A 14,575-nucleotide genomic window follows, 5' to 3' on the forward strand; every position below is an offset into this window, starting at 1 on the left:
CACATAAATTGATTAGTTCAACTGAACTTTTCTGCTAATATGGGAGATGAAATCTTAAATGGAACCCAGAAACACTTAATTTGAATGTTTCCAAAGAGCACCCTGTTTCTTGTTCACTTCACATTATAATCCCATCATAATAAATTTTAATCATGAAAAACAGTTGCAATATGTTTTGATTCAATCATGTTTATTGGAGTTATTCAAAATTCATTGATATGTGCACTATAATCACACAAGCTGAAGCTACATAAGTTTAACTCGGGTTTTCTAAGCTCAATAGTTGCTTATGAAGGAAAATGGACATGTCTTAACCTCACTTACTCAACCTTCAGATCTGCTGAAAAGAAATTCAAAGCAATTCCAGCCTCTTGTCTTGATGGCCATCCGAAATGGCTCCTAAATATTAACAATAGACATCTACACTATCGAATGTTCAACAAAGGTATTTAATTGATATAATAGGTTCAATGGTTAAAGAGTAACAATAAAAGTTCATGAACACAGTTTAGAAAGTTATATGAAATGACATGACATGGAAAAATGTCTGCAACAGTGGAAAGCAAAGCCCTAATCTAGGCATCTTGAAATCGCATTGTTCCACACACTCACTAGTTTCTCTACTTTGTGAACCAACTCTTGAGCCATTACTCATTTGATTGCTTTCCAGTAAGCACGGTCAACAAGATCGAGAGAGTAAAGTCAAGGAGAAAACCCTCCTTAAAAGATAAGCAATAAGCATTCAGGAACACAGCTTAGAAAGTTATATGAGATGACATAACATGCACACAAGTCTGCAACAGTGGAAAGTAAAGCCCTTAATCCAGGGGTCTTCAAATTGCATTGTTCCACTCAGTGACTATTTGCTCTACTTTGTGAACTAATTTTTTTAGACATTACCCATTTGATTGCTTTCCAGTGAGCATTATCAACAAGATTAAGGGAATCAAGTTGAGGAGAAAACTGTCCAAGCATTTTACTGATTTTCCAGCAAAGTTGCCTCCAATTCACCCCACTTACAATACTTGTGTTTGTGGAGACATAACTTTAATATCACAGCTTCTCAGCTATGGCGTGCTTATCTGTTTTCTTTAGAAGGCTGCCAGCAAATTCAACAGCCAGAACGTGAGAGCACCACCCCAATCCCAATAGTTCATCCATGCACGGATTGGCTGCTTGCCAATTATCAGCCTTAAAATGCTCATGGACCAGTGCAGTATACATCAAAATGTTTGGCACGATTTGTTTCTTCTTCATCACATAAAAGTAGCCATCTGCAATCTTCAACTGCCCAGCCTTGCTAAGAGCGCTGATTACCAAATTATATTGAAAAAACATTGGGCTTCCCACACTCATCAATCATCTTTGAAAATAATACCAGGCCGCCTCAATTCTTCCCACATTCGATGATTCCTACCAAATTATGGGATGAGTTTCCCCGTCCTGTCTCAGCCCTTGATCTGACGCCACCTTAAAAAATTTAAAGGCCTCTTTCACTTTCCCACAACCACTGACATCATCAAGGAGTATTTTCACACCAAAAAGCACCGGGTAACATGCCTATGACTCCAACCTTTAAAATACTCCCATTGCTGACTCAGAAAGACATCTATTAACAAAATAGGTTTTATCTAATGATTGTGGTTAGCGTTCAGAGTCACAGTTTAGTGCAAGCAAGGCTTTTAATTAATTGAGGGACCCTGAATTTGCAGTGTTTCACGCGGCCATTATTCGCTCTGCTTTCTGAAGCAGTTCTTGAGCCATTTCCCATTTGGCTGCTTTCCGGAGAGCACGATCGACCAGATCAAGAGTGTAAACTTGAGGAGAAAATCCTCTTTCTAACATTTTACAAACTTTCTGGTAAGCTGCCTCGCATTTGCCAGATTTAATATCCTTGTGTATGCGGAGGCCCTCCATTTTCTGCAACAGTTTATCGGCCAAGTCGTCTTTGTCTCTTTTCCTCAGAAGACTGTCAACAAGATCAAAGGTGGGAGAATGAGGACACCACCCCAACCCCAAAAGCTCATCCATCCAAGCAGCGGCTGCTTGCCAATTATCAGCCCTACAATGTCCATGGATCAATGCTGTATAAATCACATTGTTTGGAGGGATTTGTTTCTTCTTCATCAAATAAAAGTATTCCTCCGCATTGTTCAGATGACCAGTTTTGCAAAGAGCACTGATTACCAAATTAAATGTATAAATTTTGGGCTTTAAACCCTTAGTTATCATCTTAGAAAATATTTGAAGAGCCTCCTCAATTCTTCCAACATTCACTAATGCTTGCAGGATTATGTGATGAGTTTCCTCATCTTGTCTCAGTCCTCGGTCCAACACCAAGTTGAAAATTTTCAAACCCTCTTCCACTTTCCCACAACCGGTAACCTCCTCAATGAGCAGTTTCACAACAAAAGCACTAGGAAATAGACCTAATTCTCCAACCTTTGAAAACACCTCCTTTGCCGACTCCAGATGATTTTTACTGGAAAGATTGGGCACCAGAATATCCAATGAACCCAATACTTTCACATTCTGAATAAAAGGGTCTTTCTTATTAGCGTCACATAACTTTCCAATGAGATTATTGAGAGCACTTCTAGTGGGCCTAACGCCATTGCGACACATCTCCTCAAAAATCTCCAATGCCTGCTCTACTCTACCAATTTTACACAACCCCATCATCACATTACTGTAGGAAAAACTATCCGGGCATTCCATTTTCCTTAAAATCAACAAACCCTTTTCTACACAAGCAAACAAATTTCCTTCCTCGACGGCACTACATTTGCAAAGAACATAAAGCACATTATTGAAAACCAAATTATCAGGCCTACAATTAAAATCTTTCTCCATTTCGTCAAACACCCACAAAGCCTCTTGAATTCTGCCAGCCCTGCCCAAAAACCTTATCGCAATGGAGGCAGTCCGGCAGGTCACAAGATTTAATTCACTGGTAGACATTTCCTTAAGTAGACGCTTCAGTTCATCAAAAAGTTTTCTTCTGCCTAAAAAATCTGCCATGTAGTCTACCACTGCATGGCTGTGTTGATAGTTTGTTTGGCGCCCTGCCCATGAAAAAAATTGCAGCGTACTTTGTTTACCGATTCGCCTGTAATTTCTCAAAACCCCTAACGCTAAATCGGAATTTAATCTGTCACGAAAGGGCCTCAAAATTAAATCATAGCTCTTATTCTGCGGTAATTTGACAGATAAAGCTGTGCATATTTTCTGTACCTGTAGAGCGCAGTGGGCTGGAACCTCTACCCATTCTGGTAAAACTTCTTCTGTTTCTTCTTCTTCATCACCAGATGAATCGTTTGACATCTCTGCGAAAGCCCTTCTGCTATAATTATTAGCTGCTTTCCTGGACATTGCATAGCCATTTCCGTCGTAATTTGTTGCGCGTCTGGAATTTTTTTGCGATGAGTTTCTATATAAAGAAGGTGGAGAATTTTTGCGATTTCTGGTGTTACTAAAGGTGGAAAGTAATAGAGCGTGAAACTGTTGGCTTGGCTTGTCAAATGCAGGATGCTTAGGTTTAGAGAAGAAGAAATGATTTGCAGGGCAAAGCAAGCGTTTTAAAACCTTGGATCGCTCCATACAATCGAATTCCGTGTTGGGTAAAGAGGATTTAGTGGGGGCTGACGACTGCAGTCATGTTATCGGGCCCTTGGCTAAACAGCCGAATATATCCACCCGATTTCACAGTTTAAATAATTTATTAATTAATTTTAAAATAACAGATCAGTGTTTTTGTGATTTTAAAATTAATTAATAAATTAGATAAATTGTCAAATCGGGTGCAAATTTTCCAGGGAGGGACGTCAATTCGTGTGTGGGCTCTATAATAGTGTGATGCTACTAGTCCATTTCAGGGGGTATTTGAAATGTTCAATAAACTAGCACTTGCATCTGCAGGAGGTGCAAAGGTACGCCAATAGGAAATTTTTTATATTTTTATATTTTTTATAAGTTGAATGTCTATTGTTATTATGTGGATATTTTTAGAGGACAATAGTTGTTATGTAGGTTATTTATTGATGTAATTCTTGATATAGTCATAATTGTTAGCTTTTTTCTTTTTATTTTGCCTTTATCAATTGTTGAGCATGAATTATGTATGGTGCTCAATCATGTCATATATTGTTACTTGTCGATTATTCCCTATAGATATTCATAAAGTTATAGAGGAGCTACTTGTTTCTAGTTACAAACATCTCCTACAAATATATCTAGAATCGCTTCTCTTCTTGACTTATCATTAGATATTGCACATGCTTCTACTATCGAATTAGTTTACTGGTGAAGTTTCTTGTTGTAGAGGACATCTCTACGATTTTGGTTGAGATTACATAATATATGGTTTTTGACCCAACCAATAATTCCTTTTTTTTTTAATTGTCTTCTTCCCATATAAGTTAGTAAAAAGAATGAAAGATAGACCTTGTGATTTCTTATGAATTGGAAATTATCTTTAGAACCTTCCAAGTTCTTAGTTCATCATATCATGGTTGCATATTCTTATTATTGTTCATGAAATTACTAGTCATTCTTTTATTACCAACTTTTGTTACATCTAACCTAAATATACTAGGAATGATCATATTTAATTTATTTTCATCCAAACTATCTTCATTTTCTTTCTAAGGTTATTCTAGAAACCATTATATGGTCAAGTTGCACAGCTATCTAACAAATATTATTGTTGTTTTGGCTAGTTTTTCTGTGGGGGGGACACTTACCCATGAAGTATTTTCATTTATCTGTTGTTGGATATTAGCACAAATATTCACGTCTATATGAATAATAAAAAGTTCTATTACCACCGCATTATTGCCATCTATATGATTTATAGTTATTTCAAAATTGTCAATCTTGTTGGAAATAATCTCAACATTTGAATTTCCTTTTAGAACATATGTTTGAACACTTTGCACTATACCACTTATGATGGATGTTCTAAAATTTTTACTTTCAACTAATCCTAGTCTAATTCTTCTTTGACTTATACCCATCAATACAAGCACACATAGAAAACTATTGACAAATATGTTGAAAACAATGAATTTTATTGAAAAAAATTAAAGAGATTCTTCAACATCATCTAAGATTTGCTTGAAAGATGGTTTAACTTTACTCAATTAACAACACTTCACTATCATCCTAAACAAAGAGCAAATAGTACAAAACTAAATCAAATAGACTAAGAGAGATGCTTCAACAATATTCAAATTTTGTCTAAGTGAATTTTTTGGGGTTTATAGAGTGAGAATAACTACTTTTGCATCATCTCCAAAATGGATTTTTAAAATAAATAAAAACACAATATGGTCAAACACAAAACCAAGAATAAGAGGTCCAGTTAGGGTGATAGATCAAAATACTTCAACAATAATTATAAATAGATGATACCATTCAAAACATTATTACTAAAATCAACTAAATCACATTTCTAAACATTACATTATATTTGAATAAATGCTAAGAGTAAATGTTCCATCGTCCATTTAAAAAATTAGAAATTTTAATTGAACAAAGTTAAGATATCAATCTCATTGTAACGCCCCGCTCGAGAACCCAAGAGAAATAAACCTAACATGTTACAATGTTTATTGAACTATTTTTTTTTTTTAAGTTTTAACAACATCAAGATAACATTAATGCGGAAGCAATAAGAACATACACATCAAATACACATTATCAATTACAAATATAGTTTCAATTCCTCAAGGCTTCCTTTACGTTGAGTCACATTTAATAATTTTAAATTAATTAGTTTAAGTTCCAAGTACAATGTCTCGAGATCATAAAGAAATAACAGATACATAATCGCATAAGCAAAGCATAAGTATAACTAATACAATGAAAGTACATCCAATTAATAACATCCACTGCACATGTCGTAGGGTATGTGAGAATTGATACAATACATCAAAATACATGATCACATATATACACATCATCTGAAAAGAAGTCTCTGAGATAAGAAATAAGAATGATAAAGGTACATCTTCTGCAAAGAACATCCAACAGCTGGCAATGTGAAGGGAGACCCAAATGGTAAGAAGACACTACCTCCCGACCGCGTGGTTACCTAGTCAGGCTTCCACTCTCATCGTGCAGGGAAGATAATGAACGATCCACATACGGCTAATCAAACATAAAACATTCCTAGGCAAGGTACCCCTAATAGCCAAAACTACCTCAAAGGTAACACATACTACTCAAGAAGATAAAATAATCCAAAAGTAAGAACACTCAATCCAATACCAACACCACATAACCAAACATCATACACGAACCAAGTATAAACCAACTACCAAGATCATAAGATAAACTCAACGAAAGATAATCACCTCAAGTCAAAAACCACATATCAAGAGTACATCATCCATGAATCACCAATCATCCTCAATGAAAGTAATAACCACAATAAACACATCCAACAATAAGTACACCACCAGAGGCACACAAAATCCACAAAGATCTACAGAGGAGACTTAGGCTACATACTAGGGAGTGTCATCACATGGTTGCTTGAGTTACCCTGGACTGATCTCTTAATAGACCCCGGACCATCAAGCATTGAGTTACCCTGGACTGGTTACACTAAACCCCGAACCCTCAACATCACACATGTGGAAACTAGAAGCCCTCTCAAAAAGACGAGGCAATCATCCCATTCCCATCCTCAGTCTATACAAGCACTCAAGACATGGGTGGATCAAATATCTCTAACTTATCTTTTTAGTGTGTTTCCCCCCAAAAGTTTTAATTACTAGATTATCACTTATTACATAACTTGCATTAGGTTACCCTGGCACTGACCACTTTGGGTCCCGGACCCCTATGCAAGCCACTCCCAAAGTCATGTACCTAGACAACCTCTCCTAAACACATAACTACACAGTTGTGTCCCATACCACAACACCCATAATGATCAAGCTCGGTTCCTTAACGGGCAACCCAAAAATAAGATGGCAAACCCAAGTACACATAATTGCTCCACAAAGCATATCTCATAAATGTAATTTCCAGCTTAAAACATAAGCCCATTACAACATCCAGAACAAATAAACATCATAAAAGAATCACAAAAGCCTCTGGTGTATGCCTAGTTGGCCCACTAAAGATAACTCAATAAAATTGTCATGAAGAAAAAACACCACAAGCCCCAATTAAGCACGTGGAAAACAAAGGGTTCCAGTCATTTAAAAATCATTTCATATCTTCTTAAATAATTTCCATTATTTAACATACTCAGATTCCATTTAATTAAAATAAAGTAATAACCACATTATTATCATTAATTAAATTGCTAAATTACTATATGCTAATAAAATTTATCAATAAATTTATTAACAATAATAATTTAAATTCAATAAAATCTAAACTTAATAATTTAAATTTAATATAATCTAAACTTGATAATTTAAATTTAATATAGTTTAAAATTAATAGTTTACAATTTTTTTAATATGATTTAAATTTAACAATTTAAATTTTGGTATAATTTACATTTAATAATTTAAAATTAATATAATATAAATGTAATAATTTAAAAGTTTAATTTAATTAAAATTTAATAAAATGATAATAATAATAATAATTTATAAACATAGCACTTTATATTATAAAGCCGCTGGCTTTATATAGCCATGCGGTCAACCTTAATAAGGTTGTCGTAGGCTTTTAATAGCCCAAACCGTGCGACTTTATTAAATACGCAGGTATGTACAATCGTAGCATGTGGAAAGACCATAGGGTTAAAATGGTAAGTTTTGTTTTATATATATATATATATATTTATTTATTTATTTATTTATTTATTTATTTATTTATTTATTTTTTTATTTTTATTTTTTTATTTTTTTTTAATTAATTCTTTTTATATATATAAATTTCATTAAAATTCTTTCTAACACTCCCTTTATTGATTATCACTATTATTATTATTTTAAAATTGATTCCCTTCAAATGTAATAAAATATATATTATTTTAAATTTTATTTTTAATAAAATTTAAGCTACTAAACCAATTCTCCTTTTTTATTTTAAATAGAACATCTATTTTATTTTTAAATAATAATTTTCAATATTAATCTAATAAAGAAAATTTGAACAACCAATCAATTTTTTTTTATTTTTTTTTAATTCTTAAATACCCTTTTAACTTCAAGACCCACCCAAATTAAATACAATAAGTTCTTTAATCTAGAGAACCAATTTCATTTTCTCTTTAAATTTTCTTCTACAAAATAATGAGAGACTAATTACAATCAATCGGATCTAGAAAACAATCAAGACGACAGACATATTTTCAACCACCCAATCAAACACGGAGCAAACAGATATTTTCCAATTGAAAATGTATTCACGAGTTTTCAAACCCTACCTCGTACTGATGCTAAACTCTGACAGCTAGATGAAAATTCCTATGCAAGTGAAAACCTTCAAGCTACGAAAAAATTCCTTTGTTCCCCTTCCAAAAGTGTGTTCCCTGAAACCTGTGTGTGCAATAATGACTCGAAACCCTCTAATATAGACTCTAATTACCTTTTAGGGTTTCTGTCACCACCCCTTCTAAAATTATAATTATTTTATTTAATTAATTCTTTCATGCACAATTAATTTTCTTTTTAATTAAGATATTCTTTTATTATTCCTTTCATGCACGTTAAGTGAATCATTAAATTACTTTATTTAACTTTCCACTTGTCTTCACTTTTAAGTTAATTTAATAACCTTTTAAAATCTCATGCACACTTTCTTAGAATATCTTTATTAAGTTCACATATTTTATCTTTTAATTAATTTTCTATATTTTAAACTCATTCATGCGAACTTAGATCTTTTTATTCATAAATTAATATCTTTTCACTTTTTAATTTATTTTTGAACGTTTAATTTGATAAATATTTATTAACTTAAATAACAATAATATTTAGCATTTATTTAAAAATGAGCTCTAAATATATTATTATTAAATTAAATAAATATTATCATGTTCTAAATTTATTCTTAAAACTTTTATCTTCAATTCAATTCTTTATATTTAATTAATGTCTCAATTAATTAAATATAATTAAATATTCAAAATGTCATAATAATTTTCCATTAAATTAAGTTAATAATTTAATCTTTTAATTAGACTTAATTAATAGAAATTCATCGAAGACTCATAAAACAACATATGCACAAAATACTCACGGGTTTTAAAAAGGGTAGACAGTCTGTTATGAGTCCTCCTTGCAGGACAAGTATTTTAGGCTATGGCTAGGATTGGACCTGATCATTATCTTCCCATTCTCACCATTTGAGTATTTGTAATAGGGCACGCTCATCCGGGCAATTCAAGGAAGTCGATGCTCGGTACCTGCATCCTGCATAAAAGACGAGCATGTACATGTATATAATATATTTAAACTAAACAAACAATGGCGGGGAGTGGTTCATCGTGTAGATCCTAACTAGCAGGTGACTACGACTCCCTCCCTTAACCACATCAAACACGTCAGACAGAAAGATAAAATAAACATGCACATCATACACATGCAAGTATGGGGTAAGTATTGTAAAAATCACAAGTCTAACATCAAATGCGTACATATAATAATGTGTCTCTATCAATACAACATAATCATCATTAAAGACATCGTGTTAACATTTTTATGAAAGAAACCACACTTACTAACTAGGAATCATCATTAACGTCATGTGAAATGGAATCAACTAAACAATTATAACCGATATATTTGTAATCAAAGTCATGAAATAATATCATAGTATTGTAAATCCAATATCTCTAAACTCATCAATGCACAAAATCAACCTAAAGCAAATTGACAATGATAACAGAAATGCGAACTAGGGGCAGGCACTACACTCATGTTGCATATGAAAAAGTATTGAGAAATAGAGCATTTTATGGGAATTTTTTATCGAAGGAAGACAACACATTATGTTCAAAAAACTTTCTTCACAACATTGATATGAATGGTTTAAACCTAAAAGCATTAGAAACATATAAAAAATCTCAATAATAAATGTTTTTAAACATGTCATGATTTTGATACTATGAACAACACAAATTGTATGTGGAACAAAACTAGCTAAGGTTAACCAAACAAAAAAATGTTCATAATTGGGCTTCACTAATGGAAGCCCTTTGAGTATAGCATGTTAACATGGATTTCTTCAACCATCTCTATTATGATAGCTTGCATTTTTGTTCCAATCAATAAAACTATTTGCATAAGCAAGAATGTACGACGTTAAGGATGAGTAGATGTATTTAATCATTAATATTAGAAGATGTATTAGTAGCATGTCAAAATTATGTACAAATATTAAACAATCTTCCGATTAAAGGAAGGAAACATAGAAAAATATGCATGTCATCGAACATACTAAAAAACTTCCAAATGCAAGAATGTTACTATAGTTTCTTACAATAGAAAAATGCATAAACACACATGTAATTAACTTGGAAGATTGGCCAACTTCCACACTAAAAAAAAAGTTCATTTATTTAAAATAAAAATTCTCTCCATCAAAATGATGAGAAGAGCCATAGATATTTACCTACCACATTGATAAGCAAAAAGATAATAGAAAAAACCTATCGGGGTTGTTCAAAAGTGCACAAAAGAAAATAGTTATTGACAAAGAAATAAAAATACCAAATTATTGCATTCATAATGACTATAGCAAGAAAGAAGTTTTAATTAATACAATAGTAATCTTTATTTATATTGGTTAGTGTATTTTTAACTTTTGTTCCTTTAAAGGACCTTGTTTAGTATGTTTTAATCTTCATGTTATTATTAATGAATACTATCTCTGATTACTAATCAAGAAAACAATAATAATAATAATATAGTCCTTACAAATTAGTGTTAATGACATGCATTTAATAAATTGGATCATGTTAGGCAATGTACAAAAATAGTATAGGATGCAATAAATATGATAAATTGTCTATGAATTTATTAATAAACATTGTAAAATAAAATAATTTAAAAAGATATTTTGAATTTGCACCCAAAATCTCAAAAATTACTAGCTTACATCATCTTTTAACTCCTAAGAGTAGTTCAAACAATTTCACCCTCAACTCTAATATCCACAAATGAGTGTTTTGATTACCTGCAATCAACAATTTTTGTTTAAGAAATAAAACAAAACTATCAAATTACATAGCTTCGCAATTAATTTTTTTGAAATCTACAAGAATTTTATTTTTTTTATCAATCAACAGCCGAAGCCTTGGTATATATTTTATTAATGAAAAATAATTTTACAGATCCTCCGTTCAAACGAGCATTGGTAGTAAAGAACGTGGAAGAAAACCTCCAGTCTTGCCCGCAACATAAGTCCATATATGTACACAAAGAAAAGGGGCATACCCCAAATAATGAAAAATTACATAACCCTTTGGTGGGTTGACCCATAAAGTCAAATTATAATTACATTTTGTCCTTCAAGGATTTTCGATACAAAAAACCATTTGTCTGAAATAAGATTCTTGGGAGACTTCTTGCAGATGGTTGTTCTAATGTGGAAAATGAGTATAATCTTGCATCAACTTTGTTCAACCCTGTAATCAACAATAGAGAAACCAACAAAATGGCTATATGGGAATGAATTGTTAGTAGGTTAGCGAATAAATTTTGGAGGTAATCAACCCTGATGAAGGAGAAAGATATAAGACCTTTGCATTAGTGCCAGACAACTTATCAAATGTAAAAATTAGATAAAGTCATTGATCAGTCCCACCTCTAATATCCAATATGATGATCGATTATTAGAAATTCATCAATTCAATAAATAATAATCTAAGACAATCGAGATTAAAGCCTGAAAAAGAATCCATTCACTTCTAAATCAGCCTAAATCAGCCATGACCAATGCTTCAAAAGAGAGAATCATTAAACATAGAGATGCAAAATACTGAAGGTAAGATCCTAATTAAATTTTTATGCGCTTGTTGACTTTGAGCAGGTTATTACCATCTACACCTATATTAGCCAATTTATCAGCCTTAGAGTTTCCTTCTCTAAATATGTGATTCAACTGATATTCTTTAAGTTGATCTAAGATATTGAGGACTTTTTCTAATCTAGACTTTAAGACCCAATTGGGAATTTTCCTCTTTCTCAGGGCATTAATAACAATCTGAGAATCACCCTCTATAATAACCTTAGATAGCCCTGTATTCAAGCATAATTGGATCCCTTCTTGGAGGGTTTCTAATTCTACTAGGTTATTAGTAGTGGGATTTATTGATTTGGCCCTTTTAATAATCCACTTTCCTTCCTCATTGTTTATGATACATCCAATACCTGCTTGCTCTGGATTTCCTCGAGAAGCTCCATCAAAATTAAGTTTGGCCCAGCCCAAGGGTGGGGGGGTCCACTTACAATTGTCTCTAGCTTCTTTGTTCCTTGCTTTGTATAATTGCAGAGGATTGATTAGGTTTACCCAATTGTTTTTAATTAATCCACCCCATGTAGAAAAAGATCCTTCTTCGAATTGAGACTTCCTAATATGTGAATTAAGAGTTTTTGCTATACTAGCCTCAACTTTTTTAGTAAGATCGACTGCTTGCAATTTTTGGTTTTTGACGATTCTTTTATTTCTTTCTTTCCAAACTTCCCAAATGAGAATGGATGGGCTAATATTCCACTGTTAGAGTAAAGCGTTGATTTAATTTCATTTATTAAATTTTGTTTATTCTCTTCTTAAGATTTCCCTTTATGCATCTTTTTTGCATCTCTATTTAATAATTAATTAGTAATTATTAAATAGCTTTTCCTTTTAGGTTACTCTTTTGGATTTTGATCTCCTATTATAAGGATTGATCTCTTTTGTATTTGGTTATCTTTTCCATTTCTAAAAATACATTAGCATATTTTTTAGAGTAAAACCCTTACCTCCTCTTGCCTTTTTCTTCTGTGAGTGGATTTTGCATGCAGGTATTCGAAGGCTTTGTGGATTTGTGTTGATCAAATCCTTCATGGTATCAGAGCTAGACCTGTTGTAGCTTGTTCGTTATTTGGAGAAAAAGGAGAACGAGGGTTTGACAGAAAAAATTTGGAGTTTTTTGGGTATTTTTTGTGAAAAGAGGGGGGTCACTAATTTTTGGAGTAGGTTGAAGCCAAACGGATGTCACGGATGGATCCAAAAGGTGTCAAAACCCTTGTTTCCATATAAAGTTTGTCTGATTTGGACAACATTGATCTGGGAGGCAAAAAAAAATTGCCTAGTAGGTTTGTACGGCGTCTACATGTGTTATGAAGCAATTTTTAAATCAAAAAATCAAAAAAAATAAAAAATTAAAATGCACAAAAACTTATTTTTCGGCCCACAGGCCCTTTTCGGCACTAGCAAACCTTTTTCCAGCACCACTTCGGCACCGGCATAGACATCGGCGTTTAGTTTTCTAGCCACCGCACTGCCCTACCACGTTGCCTCGGCCTCACCTCCACCCACACCGTGCTCCATTGCCGCTCCTCCTCCATCCAAGCTATGCTTCACTCCACCACTGCATTGAGCAACCAGGGCTCCGCTCGACTGCCGCTTGGTGGTTTTTTTTTTTTTTTTTAATATTTTAATTATTGCTTTTTGGGGGCCCTATCACTTTTTTTGCGATGACTCTCGCATATGGGGGTCTATTTCAGATCTAAAAGAAGTGTTGGAAAGCTAATTCTGAGATGGAGATGATGGAGAAGGAATTTTTGGTATTTTTTTTCTAGATTGATACCTGTCTTGGTGTTTGAAGTATGTTGATGACTTTTATCTTCTGGGGGGCATAACTTCTTTGTTATAGCTCCATTTTTTAATCTGAAAAAAGCATCAGAAAGCTCTTTTTGAGGAATTTCCAGATTCTCAGTCTTTTCACTAGTATTTTTTACCAGTTATTTTTTATTCATATTTTAAGCTTTTTTTCTCTTATCTCATTTACACAATCTATTTGTAAGTTGGGGTTCAGTTTATTGCATTGTGGCAAGGTATTTTTATATTATTTTTTGTTATTATATCAATATATAAGAAAAAATAAATATAACAAACCCTTTCTAAAAAATGGCCGAGACCACTTCTTCTCTAGAACTTCTGACCCCTCACAATTATCACATCTGAAAGACCTCGATGACTTGGCTTCTTCGGTCAAAAGGGTTGTGGTCATGTTTAGATGTAGTTCTATCTGTTCTTCAAAGGCCTTTTCAGATCATGCAGCATCAAAACAAAATGGATGAGGCAATCAGATTGATTGCATTAGAGGTATCACATAATTTACAGTTTCATCTAGATGGGTGTAATACTCTTTTGGCTATATGGACCAAGCTTGACGGCTTGTTTGGTATTGTGAATGAGTTCAAGGCACTTCAGATAGAGATAGAGCTTACATCACTTGCACTAGATTCCTTTCTGACTATTGATGACTTCTTGATGAAGTTTACTCAACAGAGATCCTTGTTGCAGAGTTGTGGAAAGACAAAGACTGATACTGAGTGCATCTACTTGATTCTCTCAAAGCTTCGAGGGAATTTTCAGATATTTGCTTCCACATTCT

At 33.0% G+C, this 14,575-nt stretch overlaps 1 protein-coding gene across 2 annotated transcripts; it reads right to left on the bottom strand.

Moving 5' to 3' along the window:
* Positions 1-433: 433 nt before the first annotated feature.
* LOC149556355 (uncharacterized) lies at positions 434-3,661 on the bottom strand. Of its 2 annotated transcripts, XM_089830636.1 has the most exons (2): positions 3,235-3,400; positions 434-3,065 (listed from the first exon to the last, which is right to left on the bottom strand). In XM_089830636.1, the coding sequence occupies exons 1-2, from the start codon at positions 3,266-3,268 to the stop codon at positions 1,717-1,719; spliced, it is 1,383 nt and encodes a 460-aa protein (XP_089686762.1). In that variant the 5' UTR covers positions 3,269-3,400; the 3' UTR covers positions 434-1,716. The 2 variants fall into 2 exon arrangements, with proteins under 2 accessions (XP_089686762.1, XP_089686761.1); XM_089830635.1 differs by having other exon boundaries at positions 434-3,661.
* Positions 3,662-14,575: the final 10,914 nt, after the last annotated feature.

This window comes from Cupressus sempervirens, chromosome 5 (assembly GCF_028749045.1).
Source record: "Cupressus sempervirens isolate cs-2001-9-10 chromosome 5, ASM2874904v1, whole genome shotgun sequence".
NCBI lineage: Eukaryota > Viridiplantae > Streptophyta > Pinopsida > Cupressales > Cupressaceae > Cupressus > Cupressus sempervirens.